At 43.7% G+C, this 16,184-nt stretch overlaps 1 protein-coding gene across 1 annotated transcript in view; it reads right to left on the reverse strand.

Moving 5' to 3' along the window:
- Positions 1 to 8,318, reverse strand: part of LOC134675367 (disintegrin and metalloproteinase domain-containing protein adm-2-like) — a 51,960-nt gene extending 43,642 nt beyond the window's left edge. The window contains exons 1-2 of the mRNA XM_063533579.1: positions 8,243 to 8,318; positions 7,642 to 7,811 (exon numbers count right to left, since the gene is read on the reverse strand). Of these exons, the coding sequence (XP_063389649.1) occupies positions 7,642 to 7,811; positions 8,243 to 8,272 (200 nt within the window). The 5' untranslated portion in view covers positions 8,273 to 8,318. The remainder of the gene's footprint in view (positions 1 to 7,641; positions 7,812 to 8,242) is intronic.
- Between the last annotated feature and the right edge of the window lie 7,866 nt (positions 8,319 to 16,184).

The raw sequence follows: 16,184 nt of genomic DNA on the forward strand, positions 1-16,184 counted from the left end.
CCATATTGGTTAGTACCAACCCCGCGACCCGCCCCGGCTTCGCACGGGTTACACAAAACCTTAACAGATTATACACCTAAATCTTCCTCAAGAATCACTCTGTTGATAGATGAAAACCGCATGAAAATCCGATCTGTAGTTTTTGGGTCTATCGCGAACATACATACATACACAAACAGACGCGGCGGGGGACTTGGTTTTGTAAGGTGGAGTGATTATATACTCGCTGTGGCCAGCAAGGCTTTGCCCGCGTGGAATTTGGTCAGTTTCTCTTCCTCCCTCTCTCCCCGCCCGGGAGGGCATAAATAAAAAATAATTAAAAGCCTAAGCCGAAACACCTATTAAATACTTGTCATGGAGAAGTTACTTTCTGGTCTTCATGAAAAAGTTCCATTTACCAAATTGCACTGTTTAAATGCAAATGTAAAAATATACTATAAGTACCTATATATAAAAGATTTGAAAAGTTTCGTCTCTTCTTTCTGCAACCCATCACCAGAAATAGGTCTCGACTAAAATGATGCTTAAAAATAACTTGCAGATTAAACATAACAAAGAAGAAGGAATAAATTCTTGCGGAATGATCATTCACAGAGATAGGTAGAAAATGGGTAGAAAGATGGACAGACGGACGGATGCACAGACGGATAGACGGACAGACGGACGGACGGACAGACGGACAATAAAGTGATCCTAAAAGTGTCCTGTTTTTTCCTTATGAAGTACGGAAACCTAAAGAATTACTTTCTGCTTATCATAGCGCTCTTTCTTTCGACATACAAGTACTTTATAGTAAATGATAATAGTATTTACTTTATTCCTCTTCAACTCGATACCTACACCCTAGGATAGACAGACAGACGGACGGACTCACAGACGGACCGACGGATAACGAATTGATCCTTAAAGGGTCCCGTTTTTTTCCTTTTGAGGTACGGGACCTTAAAAAATAACTTGTACTTATCATAGCGCTCTTTTTTTGGACATATCGTATAGTAATACTCGTATTTACTTTACTCCTCTTATTACATATTTTGGTCCCTTTTACATACTACTTCGTGGGTTAAAGAAAAACTATTAAGGTAAGTATATAAAAATTCTACTTACAAACATACCTACACGTAATATAAAACAACCGGGCTAGTGCGAATCAGACTCGCGTTTCTATGGTTCCGTACATAAGTCCGACTCACGCTTGACTGCACATTTCTAATATGTTTTCCTGTCATCTACAGGTGAAGATTTTTTCAAAATTTTAGACTATTGTTTCGGAGATAAGTAACTTTTTGGCTCTATCTATGTATTTTAATTTTTTTTTAATATTCTTATGTCCATCTTTGGGTCACTAATTTACATATGTGTACCAAAATTCAACTTAATTGGTCCAGTAGTTTTGGAGTAAATAGGCTGAGACAGACGGACAGACAGACGCACGAGTGACCCTAAGTATAAGGGCTCCGTTTTTTTTCCTTTTGAGGTACGGAACCCTAAAAACAAACCTCCTATGAGCAGATCCATTTCACTAAATGTCACTTTTTTTGAACGTAAATACTTGCTTTATTGATGAAAACACAAAAATCGCTATATGTATGCCTACTTATAAGATTCGAGGTGTTCGGATGGACCCATCATCAGAACTGGGATTAGATAAAAACGGGACCAACTTGGAACTACATATACCTATAATTTCAAAAAAATCCAAATCGGTTCACCACCGCCAACCGGTTGAAATTCTAACTTACGTGTATGTAGTGGTTTACAAAATTAAAAATACCTAATTTCGAAATTTCATTATAATATAGTTTTTGAGTAAAATTGCTGTGGCATATGGACAGATAGACGGACAAGCATGACGAAACTTTAAGGGTTCCGTTTTTGCAATTATAGCTAGGGAACCCTAAACTTACAGTGTTTGGTAAATTTCAACTACCTATTATCGATCAAAAATTATTATTCCCAAGAAGAAAGTAAGTAAGTATATGTCTTATATAGTTTATTTTTTAACTGTTAGACAATTTTACCTTAGTGTACTTATGAGCTTAATAGTTAATTTACTTACTTCTTTTTTTTACTTTGAGACATTCTTAGTGGTAAACGTATTCGCTATAGCCGAAAACAGTTTATAGATGATTATCTTCTATCGATACTTTAAAATGTTGTTACTTTCCCACAGCCATCGGAAATTTATTATCTTTTAAACTTTCGTTTTTCACGCGTTCCTGAAACCATAAAGTAACTATAATCTGTGCTGAAACTGAACAAATCTGTACACATGAACACTGAAGAACGTGAGATTGATGGAAGAAAATAATGCCAAAACCTGAAAGCTGAAATCTAAATTTGTAGAATGTAGTAGAACGCATTGAGCACTGTCAGTTTGTTGATATTCCATATTCCATAATATCAATATCCAGAGAGGAAAATTGCGACTACGTTTGTATGGAGAACTGGACATCCCCTTCCCTCTTAATAATATGCTTCGGCACATGATTACACATATTTATATGTAGGTACGTGCATTGTATTTCCATATCTTACAAGCACCAGGCAAGAGCCAGACGGTGCTTGCTGGATACTTATTGGTTTCTGAAATCTTCGACTAAGTCTTGGGTTATACTTATGAAAATAAAGCTCTTTACATAACGTATAATATTTTCCTTTTTCCTAATTTTTTTATATATTTTGCATTTTTTTCTTGGATATTTTCTTGACTTCGATTGACGTGTTTATTATTTTCGTTACTATGACAGCGTGAATATTGAAAAAAAAAATATAACGTGAAGGTTGAGTCCGCAGTTGAAGGTATAGTGATATTTATATAGTGCGTCAAGCAAATCTTGTCAGTAGCAATGAAAAGCAAACTAAAGTAGGGCAACACTCAAAGAGTAGTATTGCGCTAAGAAAAGCAGCAATGTACAATGTATCATTGAGAGCGGGCGCGGCGGCCGCAGCTGCTGAGGCAGCAAAATGCCGCAAATATATAGCTCTCACTGACCGGCATATATTTGCGGCATTTGCAGCCGAAACTCTGGGACCGTGGTGCCCAGGGGCCCATAAACTAGTTCGGCAACTTTCAAAAAAAATATTTGAGGTCACCGGGGACCGTAGGGCTGGCTCGTTCCTCGCCCAACGGATCGGCATAGCCATCCAAAGGGGGAACGCAGCCAGCCTTATGGGAACCCTTCCACAGGGTTCGGACCTGGGTGATCTAGCCTAATATATACATATTCGGCTAGATCACCCACATTATGTTATATATATTTTTTTAGGTATTAGTTTTAGTTTTTTAGGTAGTTTTATAATTTTAGGTTAATTTTATTCTAAGTTTGTTTTTAATTATGTTTATGTACAATGTACATCGAACCAAAACTTTTTTTTCCGCTGAGCGCGCCCTGTTACGTACGTCAATTCAAATTGGCACTCGTGGATTCTCTATTGAAAATGTTTGAAATTGTTATTAAATAGCATTTAAATGGTATGGACGGACAATTTAAAAGCGGTGTGTGGTGAATTTGAAGATTTCAAAATAAAATTAGAAGTGGAATATGCCGTTAAACAAGAATGTAATGAATAAAATCATTGCTTCAGCAGGTAGATGTCCTATTGGATTTTAATATTTTATTAGATTTATATCTTGGAACTGTAAGCATTGTAGGCACCTTATCTTTGATTAAGCACAATTTTATTTAATATATTGGTATTTAATGGCGACACAGCAGAAATATCTCTGGAAATAGAATCTATTCAGATTGTAAACAAAGATGATGGCTGTCATTCGCGATCCACATTCCACAGATAAAACAAAGATGACACGCGATTTTCGAATTATTCGAACACAGTGTTGCTAACCCGCGATTTTTCAAATTTGCCGCCGTTTGCTACTGACAAGATTTGCTTGACGCAGTATAGTTGGTCAAGCAGATTTTGTCAGTAGAAAAAGGCGGCAAATTTGAAAAATGTAGGCGCGAAGGGATATCGACTCATAGAAAATTTGAATTTCGCGCCTTTTATAACTGACAAGATTTGCTTGACCACACAAGCAAGAACCACCATTTAAATTAATATGATAAACATTTAAATACCAACTTTTTGGCGTTTATCGTGCGTACTTCTATTCGTCTTTTGGGAAAAAATACCACAAACAAAGGGCCTACCGTGAAACACGAAATTCCAAATTTCGTTAACTGCCACTCTATCACTCTTGCATATCCGAGCCATAGAGCGGCAGATAAAGAAAATTCGCTTTTCGGCTTTCGCGGCAGGCTGTAAACAAACCGCCTTGATCCATCAATGTTATACACCGTGTTCTTATTGAATTCCGTTAACTTCGTGGTATGGTTAAGTACGTTTAAGAGAACTAAATAGCATAGTTAAAAAAAAAATTGGATCCTGAAAATAATAACAAAGTTTAGGTTATGCTCAGAATAAAATTGGGTAATAAATGTGACGGTTATTCTATTATTTCGAAATTCTTACCTAAAAAGTTTTCAGATGCAATGAAATCTTCGGATTTTAAATGTGCTGAACATATCTTTGAGGTTTTTTTGCTTTACGACGTACCGCCGCTTCCCACAGCTTTCATACACTTTGGTCTTTCGGAAATGAATGATTTCCTGGATTTCTGCAGCCAAATACGCAGCACTGATGCATTATTGTATTAACATATCTTGTAAGTACCTTATTTTAAAGTCGAATTATATTAATATCTTTAGCAATTTTATTTTAATCCCGATTTGAAAGACTTGTCAAAATTGTCAAAAAACTGTTTACTATATGGATCGGTCATGCACTCTGGCGGAAGAACAATGCAGTAATATTCCCTATTAGAATATCGGTGTCTTTGAGAAAGTTACTTAATTTAAGCCCAGGAATGCACCCTTGAAATTAACGGAAATTAAAAAAGAACACGGTGTATAGTTGGTCAAACCAATTTGTCAGTCAGTAAGAACCGGGAAATCTTTAGTCGTCCTTTTCTTTTGGGTGCTAGTCATCATCTCATCATCATCATCTCAGCCTATATACGTCCCACTGCTGGGCACAGGCCTCCTCTCGAGCGCGAGAGGGCTTGGGCTATAGTCCCCACGCTAGCCCAATGCGGATTGGGTACACCTTTGAATTTCTTCGCAGATGTATGCAGGTTTCCTCACGATGTTTTCCTTCACCGAAAAGCGACTGGTAAATATCAAATGATATTTCGTACATAAGTTTCGAAAAACTCATTGGTACGAGCCGGGGTTTGAACCCGCGACCTCCGGATTGCAAGTCGCACGCTCTTACCGCTAGGCCACCAGCGCACGGGGGTGGTAGTACTAGTACTAGTGTAAAGTGTAAACCAAAGAATGTATGATTGTCTCTGTCTATGATTGAAAGGAGACCTTTGAAAAAACTATATTTATTCGAAACATCTGTGAAAACTTGATTATTGACTTGTTTACTTACTTGAAACTTGATTATGTATGCAAATTTTGAGCTTAATTGAACACCCGGGAAGTGGGTCTTTAGATTTGATTGTTACAAACAGACAACGGGGCAGGTGAAAGTGAAACTAAATAAAAGCTTGTAAAAATGTGGCTTCTGGAATTTCCAATTTCTATTGGAATTTCAGATGAAAACGTCCTTGTTGCATTTGAAGCATAAAGCCGTACCCTTATTTTATGGAAAGCCTCAAATAACAACGACGACCGGTCTGGCCTAGTGGGTAGTGACCCTGCCTGCGAAGCCGATGGTCCTGGGTTCGAATCCCAGTAAGGGCATTTATTTGTATGATGATACAGATATTTGTTCCTGAGTCATGGGTGTTTTCTATGTATTTAAGTATTTGTATATTATATATATCGTTGTCTGAGTACCCACAACACAAGCCTTCTTGAGCTTACCGTGGGACTTTGTCAATCTGTGTAAGAATGTCCTATAATATTTATTTATTTATTTATTTTTATAATTCGAGGCTACTAAAGTGGCAAAATATGAGTAGTTCCAATGTAGAGAATGGCACAGGCACTAGTTCTTACGAATTTTACCTGAATTAATTAATTAATGGAGCTGATGTAAAAGTGACTTGGGAAAGTTGGCAACTAGTCGCCGAAGCTCCGGTTTTCCAGAGATTAGCCCCTAATCATGCACCTAACATATAATTAATACCCTGGCTCATGGCTTAGGGCTTTTAACAACACAATAAATGCTTATTTTGCCGCATTCTTCACTATCTCTCCCTGCCATCTAACCCAGAGGGGAGAAATATACCTTATTGTGGCTACTCCATCTTCCTCATGATATTATACTTCACAGAAAAGCAATTGGTTAAGATAGTTACAACAAGTTCATTGTTAATAGCCGGGGTTACGACCCACGACCATTGGTTTAAAAATTATACTTTTTACCTATATGATTTGTAAGTATGTTTATAATATCTGTTTTCTTTTTGCCATTTTGAAGTATATGTATTGCTTTATGTTATTTGTCAATATTTTTTTAAATCATAGACAATTGTCACATGTTCGTTTCATGATGGATCTACACCCACGCAACTGCATGTCATGTTCTTGCGGTTTATTTTTATAACGCCAAGATCGAAATTTGACTGCTAACTCCATCTTGCGTCCAGTAGAAGAATCAAAGTATTGTAGAAAAATAAGAATGCAGTTTACTCTATGCCGTAGGATCCCCTTTTGAATGTCATAAATCCAAACATGGCAGCGTGATGGCAGCCATACCCATCGACAAAAAAGTCTAGTATCATTGACAGTTGCGATCGCAAGTTGTCAAATGTAACAACTTGCGATACATTGTGATCCTAACTAGAGCTGGGACACGTTGGCAAAATGCGTACCAAAAGTACGTTTCTATGAAAGTACCAGTTTTACGTGTACCACCCCAAAAAGGCAATTTACGTGTTTACCGTACTTAAGCGTTTTACAAATAAAGGTTATTTATGCAAATATCGACTTTTCATTAGTAGGGATCTGACGTATCGTGACTTTTTGAGTCAAGGCCATTAATCAAATGAGATATTAACAATGTAAAAATTATTTCCATAATTTTTTGATCCAACAGACACCCAGACGACTGTCAGTTAACAAAAAAAAATTATTTAAAGTAAAGGTAAGAATGGAGGTACGAGGTGTTGGCAACTTCATATCTGTTATATTTCGAAAATTAAAGTACTTGCTTTTAAATACTCGACAAACGAAAAGTCGTCCATTAAGAAAAACCTGTCCCAATAACTATTTCAGTACAACGCCCCACCTCTAGTGTGGATAGAGTTCACTGACAGGTGGTGATTGTACGCAATTCGACAAGTCATGATTTATCAGTATCAACTGGATATCCTCATGATACGTCAAATGTGCCTTCTCGAATACACCCCCAGGTTTCCTCGCGATGTTTTCCTTCACCGAAAAGCTAGTGGTAGTTAAATAAAATACATAAGTTCCGAAAAACTCATTGGTACGAGCCAGGATTTGAACCTCTGAATTGAAAGTCGGACGACTCGGACGTCAGATCCACTCGGCCACCACCGCTTCTATATACTTACAAGATAACGAAATTTCGATGTTCGCGGTTTGTCCCCATGGCCCCCAATACCTCGTTCATTGACCTAGCTTGATACTTTTTAATACTAGCATCAACTTTGTAACTCACGTGAGCAGATGAGCATTGTCATTAGGTATCCTGTGTATGAGATCCGTGCTCCGGTACTCATTAAAGTTTTTGAGTGTGGCGTCACTGTCCACGTCCAGCGTGATCTTGTCCCTCTCCGTCCACACCTCGACACCCACCAGGGATATGAAAATGTTCAGAGGAGCGTATACCTGGGATAAAATAACGAAATCGATTTGAGTAAAGTGGAATAATATGTAGTTGTGTATAGAGGTATACAGTGTTCCGTTTTTATTTTTGGCCATCGACATAAGATAACAAAGCGATTGTTAAGGTTAACCACAACAGAAACCCCGGTAGTTAAAAGTAGTTAGAACTATCTGGAAGGTCCAACGGTTTATCGACTGCAATTCAATGGATCGTGTTGTAGGACACATAGGCTTGGTCGTGCCAGGACAACAGGAAGGAAATCTATCACTGAAGTGGTCTTACGGAGTTGATGATGTTGGCCAGATCCTTCATCTGGCGATGCACCAGCTGCAGGTCGCCGCCGCTGGCGAGGAACTCCCCGTGGTCCACCACCAGCACCAGCTCCACGTAGCGCGAGCGTCGGTCCGGTCCGCGTTGTACTCTAGTGTCTCACCGAGTTGATGATGTTGGCCAGGTCCTTCATCTGGCGATGCACCAGCTGCAGGTCGCCGCCGCTGGCGAGGAACTCCCCGTGGTTCCACCACCAGCACCAGCTCCACGTAGCGCGAGCGACGGTCCGCGTTGTACTCAGTGTCTCACCGAGTTGATGATGTTGGCCAGGTCCTTCATCTGGCGATGCACCAGCTGCAGGTCGCCGCCGCTGGCGAGGAACTCCCCGTGGTCCACCACCAGCACCAGCTCCACGTAGCGCGAGCGACGGTCCGCGTTGTACTCTAGTGTCTCACCGAGTTGATGATGTTGGCCAGGTCCTTCATCTGGCGATGCACCAGCTGCAGGTCGCCGCCGCTGGCGAGGAACTCCCCGTGGTTCCACCACCAGCACCAGCTCCACGTAGCGCGAGCGACGGTCCGCGTTGTACTCAGTGTCTCACCGATTTGATGATGTTGGCCAGGTCCTTCATCTGGCGATGCACCAGCTGCAGGTCGCCGCCGCTGGCGAGGAACTCCCCGTGGTCCACCACCAGCACCAGCTCCACGTAGCGCGAGCGACGGTCCGCGTTGTACTCTAGTGTCTCACCGAGTTGATGATGTTGGCCAGGTCCTTCATCTGGCGATGCACCAGCTGCAGGTCGCCGCCGCTGGCGAGGAACTCCCCGTGGTCCACCACCAGCACCAGCTCCACGTAGCGTGAGCGACGGTCCGCGTTGAAGGGCTCTTGGACTACAGCATCGACAAATGCGCGTTTGTCCTGGAATGCAACGTTGTGTCAAATACTGATACCTAGCCACAGTGAGTATTATATTCTTTGGTAAGTACCTAGTCAACCGAAAACAAAGACCTGTCAACTATGCACTTTTCTTGATTGTAAAGATAAGTATCTTGAGTAATTTTTAGTCAGTTCATGAAATTTGACAGAAACCCAGTTCATATAAATACAATTTTGAAGGCCTGGAGTTAAGGAGTTCTCAGAAAGATCAAAATTGACGCATGAGTCGCGAGGTCTCTCTTTGAGTGAACTAGGTATCTACCGTATTAATTATTTCGATTCCAATGACAAGGTATACCTATCTTTCTTTAGTGATACCCAGGAAACCTTGCTCAGCCGCGGATATATAGGTACACAAGCTTTTAGCCAATTAAAAATTTTAAGCAGATACTACGATACTAATATTATGAATTGTCAGTTAACTGTATGGACTATGGTTAACAGTCATCTCCACATCCTTCACGAAGCAAATCTACCCACCCGACTGGACCTTCCTGTCAACTCATCGCCTTGCTGAAGCAGCATAGAATTGTGAGGGTTTTGGCTGGAGTTATGCTTGGAGCTCTCATAACCGCAGCGGTGTTTCTTCGTCAGATGCTCGTGCGAGTACAGGAAGTGATCCCCGTTTATGTCACCTGGAATAAGACTTATTAGCTTTATAGTTTGAATAATCTCAGGTGAATTTTTCGAGTTCGGGTGCTAATCCGTTAAACAAAAAAGCCTTTAGTTTCTTTTAAGAGCGGTCTACAGCCACGTGCCAAAGCAACCATGTCGTTTAAAAAGCAACTATCGTGATAGTATTAAGGTTCAAATTCATATGACAGCTTGTTCAGAGAACAATTAGGGTGGTCTTGTTTTTAGAGATAGCAAAAACGTGTTATCTCCGAATGAGCTGATTCAAGAATTTAAACCATATAATTTGAATGGTAAATTTGCTTTTTAAATGGGTTTGTTCACGTTACTTACGTCGGGTCTATTAGCAGTAAGCATTGTAACCAACTGAATAAAGGAAACAATATCTTTTGTTTAACAGATTAGGGTCCGAGCCCGAAAAATTCACCTGAGATTATTCAAACTATATATGGGTATAGTTATCAATACCCATGGCCTGAATCTTTATAGCTCCTCTACACGATGGGCCAACGCCGGCCACTCCAAGGGACGCAGCCATGCGGTAGAATGAGATAGCAATATCACTTGCTCCCTCTAACGCATAAATGCGTCCTTTAGAGTGGCCGGCGTTGACCATCGTGTAGAGGAGCCACTATATCTGGTTGCACCAACATCAATCGTTGGACTCATTTAAAGTAATTTAGAAGAAAAAAGATTAGTTCTCTTGAAACAAGACAAACAAGACAACAAACAAACAAACAAGACATAAGTTTCTTGATAGTTTGGCGTAATTGTCTCTTAGGATTGATATCAAAAGATCAAGCTGTTGCTGTTAAAATTATACATACTTATGAGTCGAACGAATGGACAATCCATAGTGATGACGACTGGTGGTTTATATTCAAACAGGCTGACATATTTATAACTAGCTGTGCCCGCGGCTCCGCCCGCGTGGAATTCAGTCTGTGTCAGTAAGCGGCTTTGGTAGGAGTACACTGCGTACAGCGTGGCACGTACCGTACGTCGGTCTATACCCGACTCTTTTAGTATATGAGGGCGCCGAAGGCGCCCGGCTTTGGAACGCGTACAGCGAGCCACGTACGTCGGATTACGCCCGACGCTTTGAGTATGAGGGCGCCGAAGGCGCCCGGCTTTGGAACGCGTACAGCGAGCCACGTACGTCGGATTACGCCCGACGCTTTGAGTATGAGGGCGCCGAAGGCGCCCGGCTTTGGTAGGCGTTCAGCGTGGCACGTACGTCGGTCTACGCCCGACTCTTTTAGTATGAGGGCGCCGAAGGCGCCCGGCTTTGGAACGCGTACAGCGAGCCACGTACGTCGGATTACGCCCGACGCTTTGAGTATGAGGGCGCCGAAGGCGCCCGGCTTTGGTAGGCGTTCAGCGTGGCACGTACGTCGGTCTACGCCCGACTCTTTTAGTATGAGGGCGCCGAAGGCGCCCGGCTTTGGAACGCGTACAGCGAGCCACGTACGTCGGATTACGCCCGACGCTTTGGGTATGAGGGCGCCGAAGGCGCCCGGCTTTGGTAGGCGTTCAGCGTGGCACGTACGTCGGTCTACGCCCGACTCTTTTAGTATGAGGGCGCCGAAGGCGCCCGGCTTTGGAACGCGTACAGCGAGCCACGTACGTCGGATTACGCCCGACGCTTTGAGTATGAGGGCGCTGAAGGCGCCCGGCTTTGGTAGGCGTTCAGCGTGGCACGTACGTCGGTCTACGCCCGACTCTTTTAGTATGAGGGCGCCGAAGGCGCCCGGCTTTGGAACGCGTACAGCGAGCCACGTACGTCGGATTACGCCCGACGCTTTGAGTATGAGGGCGCTGAAGGCGCCCGGCTTTCGAAAGCGAACAGCGCGCCACGTACGTCGGGCTACGCCCGACGCTTTGGGTATGAGGGCGCCGAAGGCGCCCGGCTATGGGACACGTACAGCGCGCCACGTACGTCGGGCTACGACCGCTTCTTTGAGTATGAGGGCGCCGAAGGCGCCCGGCTTTGGAACACGTACAGCGAGCCACGTACGTCGGATTACGCCCGACGCTTTGAGTATGAGGGCGCCGAAGGCCCCCGGCTTTGGTAGGCGTACAGCGTGGCACGTACGTCGGTCTAGGTCCGACTCTTTTAGTATGAGGGCGCCGAAGGCGCCCGGCTTTGGAAAGCGTACAGCGCGTCACGTACGTCGGGCTACGACCGCCGCTTTGAGTATGAGGGCGCCGAAGGCGCCCGGCTTTGGAACGCGTACAGCGAGCCACGTACGTCGGATTACGCCCGACGCTTTGAGTATGAGGGCGCCGAAGGCGCCCGGCTTTGGTAGGCGTACAGCGTGGCACGTACGTCGGTCTACGCCCGACTCTTTTAGTATGAGGGCGCCTTCGGCGGCTTTGGAAAGCGTACAGTGCGCCACGTACGTCGGGCTACGACCGCCGCTTTGAGTATAAGGGCGCCGGCTTTGATAAGCGTACAGCGTGACACGTATGTACGTCGGGCTACGCCTGACACTTTTAGTATGAGAAAGTCGTAGTCGCTTCGCTTTGGTCCGCTTCCAGCGCGCCACATACATCAGGCCACGCCCGACTCATGTAGTATGAGGGCACTTAAGGCGCCCGTCTTTGGAACTGGTACAGCGCGCCACGTGCGTCGAGTTACGCCCGATGTTTTGAGTATGAGGGCGCCGACGACGCCCGGATTTGGTAAGCGTATAGCGTGGCACGTAAGTCGGTCTACGCCCGACTCTTTTAGTATGAGGGCGCCGAAGGCGCCCGGCTATGGAACGCGTACAGTGCGCCACGTACGTCAGGCTACGCCCGCTTCTTTGAGTATGAGGGCGCCGAAGGCGCCCGGCTTTGGAACACGTACAGCGAGCCACGTACGTCGGATTACGCCCGACGCTTTGAGTATGAGGGCGCCGAAGGCCCCCGGCTTTGGTAGGCGTACAGCGTGGCACGTACGTCGGTCTACGCCCGACTCTTTTAGTATGAGGGCGCCGAAGGCGCCCGGCTTTGGAAAGCGTACAGTGCGCCACGTACGTCGGGCTACGACCGCCGCTTTGAGTATAAGGGCGCCGGCTTTGATAAGCGTACAGCGTGACACGTATGTACGTCGGGCTACGCCTGACACTTTTAGTATGAGAAAGTCGTAGTCGCTTCGCTTTGGTCCGCTTCCAGCGCGCCACATACATCGGGCCACGCCCGACTCATGTAGTATGAGGGCACTTAAGGCGCCCGTCTTTGGAACTGGTACAGCGCGCCACGTGCGTCGAGTTACGCCCGATGCTTTGAGTATGAGGGCGCCGACGACGCCCGGATTTGGTAAGCGTACAGCGTGGCACGTAAGTCGGTCTACGCCCGACTCTTTTAGTATGAGGGCGCCGAAGGCGCCCGGCTATGGAACGCGTACAGTGCGCCACGTACGTCAGGCTACGCCCGCCTCTTTGAGTATGAGTGCATCGGGCTACGCCCGACTCTTTTAGTATGAGGGCTCCGAAGGCTCCCAGCTTTGAAACTGGTACAGCGCGCCACGTGCGTCTGGTCACGCCCGATGCTTTGAGTATGAGGGCGCCGAAGGCGCCCGGATTAGGTAAGCGTATAGCGTGGCACGTACGTCGGTCTACGCCCGACTCTTTGAGTATGAGTACATCGGGCTATGCCCGACTCTCTTAGTATGAGGGCGCCGAAGGCACCTGGCTTTGGAACTGGCACAGCGCGCCGCGTGCTTCGGGTTACGCCCGATGCTTTGAGTATGAGGGCGCCTCGGCTTTGGTAAGCGTACAGCGTGACACGTACGTCGGGCTGCGCCTGACACTTTTAGTATGAGGGCGCCTAAGGCGCCCGGCTTTGGAATTGGTACAGCGCGCCACGTGCGTCGGGTTACGCCCGATGCTTCGAGTATGACGGCGCTGAAGGCGTAATGGCGGACGTAAGTACTCTTATGATGTATCGTACGTCTAAATCGGTTAAGGCATTCAGAAGTTAAGGCGGAATAAAGAAACTCACATAAATAAATATATACCTACATACACTCGTCTTTCTTTTGGGCAGTCGTGAAGTGTAAAAAGACGGCACTGTGCAATTAGGGGCAATTAATTTGTTTAATTTTGTTGTATTATTAAATCAACATAATTATTCAATTAAATTTGTTGATACCCGGTCTTCTAAACATAGAGTTAATTTGGCAAAATCCTCCGTGGCTTATTCGTGTCACTACGTATTAAATTCAGCGCCATCTGTTAGTTTTCCAGGGTACTCAATAGTGGTAGCACATATTTGAAAAAAGTTTGCCCCTCCTTCCTAAGTAGCGCCATAAGATTCAGGGGCAAACTTAAATCAAGCGGGTGTTGTGGCTACCCCCCCTTTTAGGGGTTGAATTTTTATAGCCTATAACCTGGCCGGAGATTTTCTCGACAGATTAGTAAAGTTTGCATCAGAATCCGTTCAGCCGTTTTCACGTGATGCGCGTTCAAATAAACAGACAAACAGATAAACAGATAAACAGACAAACAGACAAAAATTCTAAAAACTGTTGGAACGTGTTCTGTTATCGATTCTAAGTATCCCCAGCCAACTTTTTTTCAAATATCTTCTATGTACAGACTTTCGACCCTCTACAGCTTTATTATATGTATATATAGATAGATAGATAGATAGATAGATGTATAGATAGATAGATAGAAGCATGTGCCAGAGACGGCAGACAACCACAGTTTCTGCAATATGACCTTGGTAGAGAAACAGTGGTTTTAAGCCATGTAACAAGCAAATTCTGCATGATGGGCTTGTTGTAATGCATGCTTAAGTTTGTAATAAGTAGAATGCGTAAAAGACCGTGTGCAGGTTCGATGTACCGCAGATGTCGTCCGTCGTAGAAGACACCCTTGACTCCGTCGCACGTTGACACGGCGGCCCACGAGCCCGGCTTACCGCTCACGCGTCCCGAATACTGGCATAAGTCCAACTCCTGCAATCACATTATTCTCTTAACGTACCAGATGTGAATCTCCAAAGATGATACATAACTTTTGGAGCTCTTTCTTTGGGACTCTACGTTGACGCAACCCGTCTTGTCCACTGGGTTAATTGTAACCTAAGCGGACACCTCATCAGGTGAGGTGAGATGTTAAGTACACTTCAGAGATGTATAATTTTCTGGCGTAGGCAATACCAACTAACGGATCTAAAGTCACCGCAAAAGACGAAAATCGATATTCGATTTATAATAATTACGAATAGATTAGATACCTCTTTCTCCGGCACGTGAACTATTGTCCGGCCATCCTGCTGGTAGCTCAGAGAGTGTCCTCGTGGCATCAGCTCTTCATTAAGCCGCAGTTCCAATTCTTGCTCTTCGCCGTCGATGCTCACAGTTATGATCACCTCGCGGTGATGGGTTCCTGTCTGTAAGATGAACATAATAAATAAATGACTAAACTAAAGATTATACACATAAGCAGTAAGTATTAGGAATTAGAGCGTAGCGTAGCGATAGCTACTACTTATGTATCTATCATGTAGGTATAATAGTGCTGACCGTATCTTTTGTAGAAGTGATTTCTCTCTTGGTTCTGCCATGCTGCAATTTGGGCTTAATGACACTATGTTTGCTGAAGTCCGTTGAGGGATCTGAAAACAATGCAAAATTGTTGGAACCAGCTAAATAGGTAGGTAGGTTGGAGTGAACACCGGGGGTGCAATAAATATATAAACACCGTTATTTTCAGGTATTTTTTGTGTCACATTAATAATTATTACATAGAGGCAAGATCTTATAACTCGTATGCGATTTTAGTTATAACTTGGTCAAGCAGATCTTGTCAGTAGAAAAAGGCGGCAAATTTGAAAAATGTAGGCGCGAAGGGATAGCGTCTCATAGAAAATTTAAATTTCGCGCCTTTTTCTACTGACAAGATTTGCTTGACCATCTATACCAAAGAATATAATACTCACTAGGATCTATACATTGCAGACTGTCGGTCAAAGAATATAATACTCACTAGGAGAAGAACGGTAACTCCATACAAAAAAATGTCCCCAACCGTTTATACGTTTATACTAGTGGCGCCGTCTTTGTGTACCAATGGAACTAAAGTTGACAACCGGTTTAGCCTGGCGGGTATTGGTAGGTAGTAATTCTGTTGATAAACATATTTGTTATCTTCATATCACGAAATATATGCAAGATGCAAATATTACCCCTTGTTTGTGGTATTATCAATTGATTTAAATAAAAGGCATGTTTATGTTTATAACATTATATATATTATTTATTAAAAAATGTTTTACATATAAAAATATACACTGAAAACTGGCAACTGGCAACTTAATGAAAAAATAGACATTAATAAAGCGCATTCACAAAGTTTTCAGTACCTTTTATACAAATAACATTAGGCATGCCTACCTATTACACTTTACACACAGATACACTACACTTTACACACGGCATTTTACACAGATTTCCAACTTGTATTCATACATTTCTTCACGGTTAATTAATACGCTTTCCAGATGCGTTATGACTCGGTTCCTCCTGAACCCACTAAAGTTGT

Source organism: Cydia fagiglandana, chromosome 21 (assembly GCF_963556715.1).
Source record: "Cydia fagiglandana chromosome 21, ilCydFagi1.1, whole genome shotgun sequence".
Taxonomy (NCBI): domain Eukaryota; kingdom Metazoa; phylum Arthropoda; class Insecta; order Lepidoptera; family Tortricidae; genus Cydia; species Cydia fagiglandana.